The following is a 12,324-nucleotide window of genomic DNA, read 5'->3' on the forward strand; positions in this document are numbered from 1 at the left end:
GCCTAATACAAATTTTATACAGAAATGACTTATCATTAAGGGTTCCTCTATAGTTTAAATGATTCTAAGTCACATTTGACCTTAAAATTCAGTTTGGCCAAATATGAAATAGACTATGACATAATCAAATTATTTTTTTTATTTCTCCTCCCCCTTGTGGCTTTTTTTTTTTTTTTTTTGCTTGCTGTCTGCTTTCTGTGTCCATTCACTGTGCATTCTTCTGTGTCTGTATTTTATTTATTTATCCCCCTCCCCCTGTGGCTTGCTTGCTGTCTGCTCTCTGTGTCCATTCGCTGTGCGTTCTTCTTTCTTCTGTGTTTTTTTTTTTGCTTGTTTCCCTTTTTTTGTTGTGTCACCTTGCTGAGTTGGCTCTCTGCAGCGCTTGGGGGCTGGTGGCTCTCCGCAGCGTGCAGGCAAGTCTGCCTTTACAAGGAGGCCCCGGAATGCAAACCCAGGGCCTCCCATATGGGAGCCACAGCCACTTCCCTCAAATTATTTTTTAATCAAACATATACCAAACATTCTTATACTAACTTAAAACATGCAAAAATTTTCATTTTTAATATACAATTGTAAGTTAAAACCAATTTTTAAAAAATATTTATTTATTTTGATTTATTTCTCTCTCCTTCCCCCCAACCCCAGTTGTCTGTTCTCTTTGTCTATTTGCTGCATATTCTTCTTTGCCCGCTTCTGTGGTTGTCAGTGGCATGGGAATCTGTGTTTCTTTTTGTTGCGTCATCTTGTTGTGTCAGCTCTCCCTGTGTGCAGTGCCATTCCTGGGCAGGCTGAACTTTCTTTCGCTCTGGTGGCTCTCCCATGGGGCACACTCATTGCGCATGGGGCTCCTCTACTCCGGGACACCCCTGCGTGGCAGGGCACTCCTTGCGCGCATCAGCACTGCGCACGGGCCAGCTCCACACGGGTCAAGGAGGCCCGGGGTTTGAACTGCGGACCTCCCATGTGGTAGACGGACACCCTAATCACTGGGCCAAGTTCGCTTCCCTAAAATCAATTTTATCTGTTAAGACTCTTTCAGATATGAAACTTTGTCTTAAGACTGAGATATTCTTATTTTTTCGTTGGTAATGAAATAATATAGTTTGCTGAGGCATGAATAACAAGAATAAAGGAAAATACCTTAAAGAAGATATTTTTAAAATTCTAATGCAAAGGAAAAATATACTTATCACAATAAAGACCAAGTCAAATGAAACATAATAGAATGCATGTGTTTATTAATATCTGCTCTAGAAGTTAATATGTCTATTACATACATATATATTTTTAAAGATTTATTTTCTATTTAGTTCTTTCCCCTTCCTCCCACCCCCTGTTGTCTGCTCTGTGTCCACTTGCTGTGTGTTCTTCTGTGTCCACTTGTATAGTCAGTAGCACAGAGAATCTGTGTCTCTTTTTTTGTTGCATCATCTTGCTGTGTCAGCTCTCTGTGTGTATGGCACCACTCCTGGGCAGGCTGCACTTTTTTCACATGGGGCACACTCTTTGAGGGGCACACTCCTTGTGCGTGGGGTTCCCCTATGCAGGGGACACCCCTGTGTGGCAGGGCACTCTGCACGCATCAGCACTGCACATGGGCCAGCTCACCACACCAGTCAGGAGGCCCTGGGTTTGAAGCCTGGACCTCCCATATGGTAGGCGGACGCTCTATCAGTTGAGCCAAATCCGCTTCCCTCTCTATTACATATTAAGAATAAAAAATCTTGACGCAAAACTTTTAAATAAATGTAAAATAATAATAATGACTTACTGTATAAGAGAAGCTCTTTCAAAGTACTGAATGGCCTTTTCACAAAACTGGGTGTCAATGTAATAGGCTCCCAGCCACTCAATGACTTCAATGTTTGAAGGGAAATACCTATATGACTGGAAAAAATATGAATAATGACAAATACATTGTACAGTGGCAATGTACAATTTACTTCTTCAATACTTTATTTATTGAATGTTTTAATTTATACATATGAAATTTCTTAAAGTATGAGCTGCTATTAAGTATAAGTTTTGAAACTGTACAAGACATTAAAAACTTAAAATCTATTTGACATATTTTTAAAATTATCTGCAAATATATTTTTGATACTGATAAATGAGAAGCAAATTAAATATGTACTAGAATTAGAAAGAATGTAAAAGGTGCTTCAAGAGAAAAATGAATTAAATTTCATTTTTAATTAAAATTAATAAAAAACTAACTTCATATTCCATTTTTATTTTCTATAAATTATTCATTTTAAAATTAGTAAGTATTTTTATTTTAAAAAACTAAAAGGCCTGCTGCCTTCTTTATAACAATTCATAAAATGTTAAAAAGTAGAAGAATTATATACTTACCTCATAGTAATATTGAAAAGCTTGGGATTTATCCCCTTCACTATCATATAATTCTCCTAGTTTAGACAAAGCTCTAGAATCTGTTGGAACGACACTGATTAGCTGCATTAGCCATTCAATAGCTTGATTGGGATCTTCCATTAATTCATATCTTGGATAATGTCAGTTAAGGATAACACAATTTTCCTAAATTCATTCATTAATAAGCAAAGCTAAAAAACAACACTGTAATAAAAATATTTCTTAGTCTACAGTAATGTACTAACACTGTTTACATTGGATTTCTTCACAAGTGGGGACAGAAAATGGAGTAGTAATTTATTTAACACTCTTGTTCCCTATACATGTCACCATGCTTTTCCTTTTCCTTCATTTCTATCCACTAAGAACACTCCCAGATTTCTAGGAAAATTCATTTTGTCATTTTAATTCAAAGCATCATCCAAAGTTTGCCTTTAGTAAAAATTCCTGAATGTTGTCTTCAATCATTCTTTCTCTCAACAAGCTCAGCAAATTAAGGGAATGGTTTTCATGAATTTTTCCTGTGAGTTTTCCCTAATTAGATTATAAACCTGAGGATAGGGAGATCTTTTTTATATCTTTGCTTTAGTATATACCTAATAATTCCTCTGTACACTGTCAAATGATTTATTCACACCAATATTTATCGATTACTTACTACTTATTTTTATATTTGATGTTTGAATCAAACAAAAACATTCCAGTCTAAAGTTTTACCAAAAGGAGGGTCTTCTGCTTTTAATGATAACAACTCTTATTCCTCAAGAAAGTATAAAAATAAAGAAAGATATTTAAACAGACTTTAACATGTGAATTGTTTGAGTGGATCCAAATTGATCATGAACTGTGCAGTATCAGGTCATGATACTGGCAGTTTCAGAAAAATTAAATACATAAAATAAAACAAAATGTTAAAAGAAGTATCTATGAGGTCATATGCTTTAAAACTAAGTTTTCAAATAAATTCTTTAAAATCTACTCTACCAAAAGTACTTAAACTAAGAATGGTATGCATCATAATATACTTTACTGAAACATATTTGTATAAAATAATATCAACAAAATAACTCAAAAAACTACATAAGATTTAATCCTTCTCCAAGGTTGTTGTCAAAGCTCATTAAAATAAGGAGAGAAATCAAAAGTGTTTTTCAAATAGTCTGAAAGGTATTAAAAGCAATAATAAATTTCTGCTTTTCTACCCAAGGGCAGGGAGAAAAAAGAGAAAAAACAAAAATTAAAGAAAGCTAACAGTTGCAAAGGAAACTGACATAAGAGTAATGTGTTGTATTTCTATATTTCCCAGACACCTTACCATAATACTGGCATATAGGAAGAACACATATAGGAGACATTCAGTAAACGTCGGCTGAAGGAATAGAATGAATGAGTGAATTCATATAAACTGTTAAATAATTTTGGAGGGTAAAGATCTTTGGGTAATTATATTCACTATAATTACATGTCAGCTAGAACAAGATAAATTATCCAAAGTCAATCACCAGTACTAATCAGTAATGAAAAATATTTTTCTTTTAATTAGTAAATTACTGCTTCAAAGATACCCTAAAAGCCTCAGAATAATGCAATGTTCTAAAGTATCTCATTTACTTTCAATGAATAACTCAAGGAATAGCTTATGGATCCAAAATGTTATACTCAATTACTTCAACTATTATTTAAAAAATAAATAAGTATAACCTTCAATTAATTCCTCTTATAATGTGAATAATCTTTGGAAACAAACACTCAAATAACATTTTCATCACATATTAATCTGCTATTACATTTTTAAAATATTATCCTCATCAGTTACTCCATTAAACCTACTTAAATAATCAGTACACATTCATCAAGTGAATTAATAACTGTCCTTAAGTTTTTCAGATAAGATACACATTTGCTATCTGGTAAAGAACTTGGGCACTGTTTCGTAGGATTGCATGAAGTTTCAGGAAACAATCCAAAGCCTCATCTAGCCGGTTTAGCTTCTTATAGGTGAGGCCTTAAAGAAAAGAAAAAGAAAAAGAAAAGCTATAAGCATTATTATTGGCAGTAACTAATTTACTCAAAGTTTACCAGAATAAATCTATAAATATATGTAGATATTCATCTAAAAGAGAAAATGAAGATGAAATGAGAAATTTTTTTAAAAGAGCAACGTGAGGGTGGAGGGATGAGGGAAGTTCCTTGGCAGCTACTAAAATATGCCATAAAGCTTCAGGAATTTCTTAAGTGTGGTATTGGGGCAGGAAAGGACAAACAGATTAACAGAACAGAACATATAGTTTGGAATTTGACTCAGTTATGGAATTTAGTTAATGGGCATTTAAAATCATGAAAAGGAAGGTCGGACTCATCAGTAAATGGTACCAGAACAACTCACTACACGAATAAAAACAATTAGATTTCTATTTTGTAAAACAAATTCAAAATTTATTTAAATAGAAAAAAACAAAGCTATCGGAGTATGAAACAGAGAAAGGAGTGTTTGTAAAAAATATTTTTTAAAATTATGAATATACAGGAAAATTATTTTATAATTTTGGGGTAGGAAAGGGGTTCCTAAAACAATAAACAAATGAAGCTGTGAAAGAAAAAAAGACACAACTGTATCTATACTGAAAATCTGATTGATAAAAGAAATTATAAACAAAGTTAAGAGTCAAGCAATGGACTAGGAAAAAAGTATTTAAAAGTTATAAAGAGAATAAATACGTAATTATATTTGAGTTGGAAAGGGAAGATCATAACATGAAAAATACAGAAGAAAACAAACAAGCAAAAATAAATAAAAAGCAAAAAAGGCCATGTAGAGAAGAAAAAGAAGTTTCAAAATAAGCTTCATTAATAACCCAGGAAATAGGAAACAATTTGTCTTTAATATGTGTTTGTAATATCACACTAACATGAGCTATTTCAGGTCACCTCTTAGGAGAAGGGAAGAGAAGGGATTGGAATGGGGTGAGCCTTTAACTCTTGTAACATTCTGCTTATTAAAAACACAGTCTGAAAGAAATATGGCAAAATGTTAAAAGGTATTAAATCTGGGTGGTAGGATTTTTCAAGAGCACTTTTTAAATATGTTTGCTCATAATTATTGCTCATAATTAAAAAGGAAGAAAATTAGCTTTACTTTCACCTATCAGTTTGGTATAAACTGAAAAGAATCAATAATATTGACTATCAGCAGAATTTGGAAATCAGTAGGTCGGTGTCATACACTGGTAGAAACAGATAGTGAAAAAGTATTTTTGAAGGGCAATACAGCAACATAGAATCATTAATGCCATTTAAAATATTTATAATCTGAGAGGCCTTTTCAACTTTTTGTTAGAAGGAAGTCAACTCCTCTTCCTAATCAGTTGGAGCACTTTAAGAAACCACTGGCATGGGCAAAAAAAGATAAATTTTCACTGTGTTTCACTTACCAATATTATAAAGTGCTTCAGTACAAGAAGAATCATTTCTCAGAGCCTCCTTATAGAATTCAGCTGCCTTCTCATAATCACCATTTGCAAAAACTGTATTCCCTTTATTAGTAAGAGCTGATGGATTATACCTATCAGAGTTCACAGCTAAATCTGCATAGCTGCTGGCTTGTGCAAATTCATTTTCCTAAATAAAGTATAAATTATATGCAAATTATTTGAATATTATCAAATATCTAAATCTAGTCTTTTCTGACTATTCTGAGATTACAGACATGATAAACAGAAACAAACTATTTTACATATCTTGGTCTTAATAACTTATTTTACAAAGCTTTTCTTAATTTTCAAACTCAACTATCCAGGTTTCCTACTGACTTCTCTACTATCTCATGGTTGGAATAACAATATTTATATGTAGGTGGTCCTACTTCAATGCCCAAATTCCATGATATTATTTACCGTAGCTCTATCCTTCTAAAGCCAAAAACACTGAAATATCTATAAAGACATTACTATCCTTTATGCCTTCTATCAAATTGGATGAGTCACATACTAGGTCTTTCTATTTTTAGCAATCTTTCTAGCTCTCCCTCTCTACTGCCAAATTCTTGACACAGGACATTGCCATCATCCACTGGAGCTACAAATAACTTCTCCCTCAAGTTTGTTGGGTTTGTGCCATGTCAACTTGGGGAAACTACAACTACATTTCCTAGAATCCCCTTCTCTGGAGGCTCTTATTCAGAGCTGGCCTGAAGAGGGGCTTCTCTGCAATATGGAGAGCAGAAGTGAAGCAGGAGCCTTGTCTCTTGGAAGGTCTTTTCATGTAATCAGATGCAGGAACTGATGCAGAAGTGCCCTGAGGGCTCTACATAGTCCACATTCACCTCCGCTCCTCTTCTAGTTCTTGCCCCCAACTGGACAACTCAGACCCATGACCCGTGCTTGGTCGTGGGCCCACAAAGGAGGTTGCTTAGACGGAGGTTACAGCTTCCCAGAGACCTCTCCACAGTCTCCCTTTGATAGCCAGACACACTTGACCTCTCAGATTGACTGGCGACTCCTCAGATACTCCAACCTTTACTTCCATAGCTCCTCCCACAATTGTCTAAGAGCTAATGCCTTTATCTCTTCTCCCATAACACTCAAAGTGACTATTTCCCATTGAACTTTTCTAAATTTGAGATACAATTTACATAGCCTAAAATTCACTCTTTGATAGTTTTTGGCATATATACAGAGTTGTGCAAACATCAGTACTATCTAATTCCAGAACAATTCATCACCCCAAATAGAAACCCATACCCATTAGCAGTCACTTTCCACTTCCTTCTTTCCAAGCTCCTTGCCATCACTAATCTACTTTCTGTCTCTACGAATTTGCTTATTCTAGATATATAAGTGGAATCTCATATTATTTCTCTTTTTATGGATGGTTTCTTTCACTTAGCATAATGTTCTCAAGCTTTATCCACGTGGTAGCATGTATCAGAATTTCATTATATTTTGGCTAAATAATATTTCATTGTGTGAATATACCACATTTTTCTTATCCATTCATCTGTTGATGGACATTTGGGTTGTTTCCACCTTTTAGCTTTTGTGAATAATGAATGCTGCTATGAACATTCATGTATAAGTTTTTGTGTGGACACTTGATTGAACTTTGATGCAAAAATTGGTACCTAGAAGTGGGGTGCTCATCTCATAAAAAGACTATAACATATAGCATCGTTTTTTAGAGCAGGCAGGAGGTAGAATTTACAAAAGCAGCAAGGGATTACTATTGGAGACTGGAGAGATATGAATCAAGACTAGAGGCTGGAAAGGCTGCAGGGAATTGTGACTGGAGGCTAGATAAGGGCAATGTGGGTCCTGGAGTAGTGAAATGATTGGCACAACTGGCATCTACAGTAACTTGGAAGATAGAAAATGTATGAATGAATTTGTAAATCTGGTAAGGAGATTTCTATGCAAGATGTTGAATGTGCCAATTAGCTTATTTTAACTGTGTGTGATAAGGTACAGGAAGAGAGAGATGAGCTAAAGAGAGAACTGTTCAGTTTGCACACAGAATATAGAGGAAAATAGAAGAACTAGGACTTGCTGGGTTGGAAAATATAACTATTTTATTTATCCAGTCTCTTCTGGCAGCAAAAGATTTTCAAAATGAAAAATGGTTGCAAGGTGAAGATTAATTCAAGAGTGTGGCTGTAATACCCTTTACAAACATCTCAGAAAGACTTAAGGTAGTGCCTACCATATTTCTCAGTAAAAGAAGTTCTAAGAAACTATTTTCTTTTTTTGTTTTTTTATTTTGAAATCCTTTCAGACTTACAGGACAGTTACAAAAATACTACAAACTCCATACAGAGAACTTCAACATACCCCTATTCCCTAGGTAACCAGATCCACCAATTTTAACATTTTCCTACATTTACCATATCATTCTTTATCTATATAATATATATTTTTACATGTATTTATATATCTACCTATCAACCCATTTTCTGAAAACTTGAGTGTAGGTTGCATACACCATTCTCCTTGAACATTTAACACTGCCATGCACCTTTCATAAAGCAGGGATTTTCACTTATGTAATCCCACCAAATACAGCTATCAAGCCCCTTGCAACATATACTGTACATTCTGTCTGTATGAGCTTGCATATTCTCCAATACTTTCTTTTTAGTTACCAACAGGATTAAATTTAACATCCTAAACCTATAACGATCTCATGTGCTTTGATACCAACTTAACTACAATAGTATATACAAACAATGTTCTCATACCTATCTACCCTCTTGCCCACATGTATGTAGTTCTTGTCACAAATTGCACGCTTATATATTAGGAGCCCAAAACCATTCATTTTATCATTCCATTTTATGCATTTGCTTTTTAGGTCTTGCAGGAAGTAAAAAGTGGAGTTACAAACCAAAAATACAATAGCACTGACATTGATATTTATCCATGGTGTTACCCTTATTGGAGATTTTAATTTCTTCAGGCAGCTTAGATTAATCAACTATTGTCTTCTTCTTTCAACCTCCAGAACTCTCTTTAGCTTTTCTTATAGGGCCAGTCTAGTGATGATGAAATCCCTCAGCTTTTGTTTATCTGTGAATGTATTCATCTCACCCTCACTTTTCAAAGACAGTTTTGTTGGATCTAGCATTCTTGATTGGCAATTTTTTGCTTTCAACATTTTAAGATTCCTCAGGCTCTGTTTACTTTTCTTCATTCTTTTTTCCTTCTGCTGGATTATTTCAATTGTCTTATCTTCAAGTTCACTAATTCTTTCTTCTGCCAGCTCCACTTTACTATTGAACCTCTCTGGGGAATTTTAAATTTCTGTTACTGTGGCTCTTTTTCATAATTTTCATCTATCTCTACTGATGAAGAGAACTTTGTATTCATCTACCATTTTCTTGATTTCCTTTAGTTCTTTGTCTAAGTTTTCTTTTAGCTCTTTGGGCATATTTAAAAAAAATTTTTTTTAAACTGTGGCTTAAAACTATAATTTATTTCAGGCTTGAGAAGAGGAAATAAGGTACATTTGAGGTCTGGCTGTTCATACAAGAATAGATAATGTGCTGATTCTGGTGCTTAGAGCCTGGGTTAAGCTGGAGATTCATTCTTAGGTTTATACTGTAATGTCCTGCTTGCCTTTTTCTCTCCATTGATGCACTATAATGCAAGTACCCCAAATGCAGGTCCCTGGTCCTAGTTTTAGAGGAGACAGAGTAGCCCAACTATATATACTGGGAACATATAAGCCTGATCTAGTCTGTCTGGTGGTGTCATGTGGAACTAAACCAGCATATTTATTGCAGGCTTGTGGTCCTATAACTTCACAGTAAAAGAACCTGCCTGCAGAACAGGCTACCTGGGGCAAGGGATTGCTGGGCATAGTACATACAGTGCAGTGCCTGAGACCCTAAGGAAACTTTGCTAGAAAAGAGGGGACATTTTTATCCATGTAAACAGGAGAATTCCTAAGGCTATATGGAATTTCTATGCAAGCAAGAAGCAGTCTGAGATAATTACTCAGCTGTAAATACTGGCTATATATTAAGTAACAGGAGGGCCTACTCAGAAGTCAGATCCAAGAGCCCCAGAGAATGAAGAATTAGGGGTGTACTCCCAGCAAGCAGAACTGAGTCCTAATCAAGAAACATTCCCTTTTCCCAGACTAGGAGTCCTTAACCACACATGCCTAGCTGGATTTCAGAACTGCTAAGGTCCACTGACTGCTATGTGCCTCCCACTCCTCCCATTTTTAACAGAAGTATCTATTACAGTTCTTCTGTTCCTATCTCTCCCAGTATGTTGAATACATGAGGAACAGATAACTTGTCTTTTTAGTTCACAAACTCTGGATCAGGAGAAATGCACCTAAGAAAGCCTCATCTTTATCCAACCAGATGCAGATCTTGGCCTTTGAGCCTGTGCTAAGACGGGATGAGGTTCTTAGAGTCTCATGGGAAGAATGTGGTTGATATAGGGGTATAAAGAACCAGCACCATCACCCCAATTGAGGACAATGCTTAAGCATCTTCACAGCTGCAGAACTTCCTACAGGATAGCTAAGGCCTTGCAGTTACTGTATCACAGACCAATCTTTCCCTTTGCTTAGTCTCCAGAGGGGTAAATCAAAAGAACATTCTTCAGTAAACTTCCTGCAGATAATCAGAACCTGCTTTCTTACCTACAACAATTATCTTTTCTGAGTCTTCACTTTCTTGTCTGCCCATCTGGTTTCAAAACTACAGACTTCTCTTCCCCTTTCCTTTTCTTCAAAGACATCATACTGTATTGGCTCCTTTCCTACCTGACTTCTTGGTCTGATTTTAACTCTTGCCTGTATGATGTATTTATGTCCCAAAGTTAGTTCTTAGTTCTGTGCTATTTTCTCACCCCTGGAGATATCATTTACTTTCAAAGCTTTAACCTCTACAAAGGTGATCACCAAATCTGTATCACCAGTCTGATTTCTCTTCTGAGATCAGTTCTACATGCCTCCTGGACATGTCCTTTGGCATACATCACCATCACTACTAAAACATTTTTTTTTTCATATTTAAAAACAAACTCAGCCTCTCTCCTCACTAATCACACCCCCTTCTGGACATGTAGTTGGCACCACTCTCCTTGCAGTAGGTTTAAAACACTGGAGTCATTCTTCAACTAGTGGTTTTGGTCTCTTTTTTCATCTTAAAACATAAAAGGAATGGAGCCCCTTTCTACTTGTCATGGCAACTCAGCATGGCAATGATTCCCAGTCGCAGAAATATCAGAAGCACCCTAGAGAGACTGGAAACACAGTTTAACAAAACACAGGGATTTTTAAAAATGTACATTTCCCTTCCACTGCTTTCTTGCCTCTGTGCTTTTATTTCATTTGTCTCCTCATAAATTGCCCCTTTCTCTCTTACCTGTGTCTGACCTTCAAAATGGATTTTCACTGTGAAACCTTTCCTGAAAGGCTTAAATTTAAATGTTTTCTGACAGCTGTGAATTGCTGAAGCATTTATTATCTACATTAATTTATTTTCCATTACTTTGGATTTTCTTTCCTTCACTTTTTCTTCTTTCTTTCTTTTATATCCATCCAATTGTCTCCTTTGTTCCAAATTAAGAAAGCTCCCTTTTAGGGAGATTTTAGACTTTCATTATTCCCAATTAGTGTCATCTATTAGATGCTCAATGAAAATGTATCATACATGTAACCTAATATAAGTCATTTAACCTAAGACATTAGTTTAGTAATTACTAAAATGAAGGAATTGAAATGCATCTGTAGCTTAGCTTCCAGCTCTAAAGCTCTATAATTCTATGATGTTATGCTTAGAAGCACAATTTTTCTCCTTTCCTTTTCCTTCAGAGTTATTACTCTCACTCACCTTTGCAAACCCAGCACCTGGCCCAGCACTTGTCATGATAAGAAACCTCTATAAATCTCACTCCATACGTGTCCTCCACTAGTTTTCTTTAGGACATTCCACCAGGCGTGATCCTTTGTTAGAAATTTAATATTATAAAAATATCACATAATGTAAGAAAATGAAGTTGGATCTCTACCTCACACCATATACAAATGAACTCACATCAGTGTATTGTTTTTTTTTTTATCATGTCATATCATATTTTATTTTATTTTGTTTCATACATATAATTGTTTTTAAAAAAAAAGTTTTTTTCCTAGGACTAACAAAACAACTGGTCTGCAATTAAAGAATAGGCTATTTCATATTCAAGTGATAAGAACATGAAAGAGGTAGTACTCCAAAGGCCACAGGAAACTTCAATGGGTGGTTTAGACAGTTGATGATTTCCAAAGGAACAAAGAGAATATGAGAGTTTTTCTAGAAAGCTGGACCTGGGCCATGAAGTGCTGTAATTACTAAGCTTAAAAATCAATTCTTCTCATCTTAAGAAGCCACTGTGTTTTATCCAAAATTAGGGACACATGAAAAGGTATCTGTGAGCTAGTTAATGCTTTTTACTA

The 12,324-nt window shown here is 35.2% G+C and overlaps 1 protein-coding gene across 4 annotated transcripts in view; it reads right to left on the reverse strand.

The window, feature by feature from the left end:
* The window catches only part of IFT88 (intraflagellar transport 88), a 150,690-nt gene that overhangs the window by 65,718 nt on the left and 72,648 nt on the right, over positions 1-12,324 (reverse strand). For all 4 annotated transcript variants that reach the window (XM_058276342.2, XM_058276343.1, XM_058276341.1 and 1 more), the window contains 4 exons: positions 5,808-5,994; positions 4,273-4,381; positions 2,356-2,506; positions 1,772-1,887 (listed from right to left, as the gene is read on the reverse strand). In XM_058276342.2, coding sequence (XP_058132325.1) covers positions 1,772-1,887; positions 2,356-2,506; positions 4,273-4,381; positions 5,808-5,994 — 563 coding nt within the window. The remainder of the gene's footprint in view (positions 1-1,771; positions 1,888-2,355; positions 2,507-4,272; positions 4,382-5,807; positions 5,995-12,324) is intronic.

Source organism: Dasypus novemcinctus, chromosome 15 (assembly GCF_030445035.2).
Source record: "Dasypus novemcinctus isolate mDasNov1 chromosome 15, mDasNov1.1.hap2, whole genome shotgun sequence".
NCBI lineage: Eukaryota > Metazoa > Chordata > Mammalia > Cingulata > Dasypodidae > Dasypus > Dasypus novemcinctus.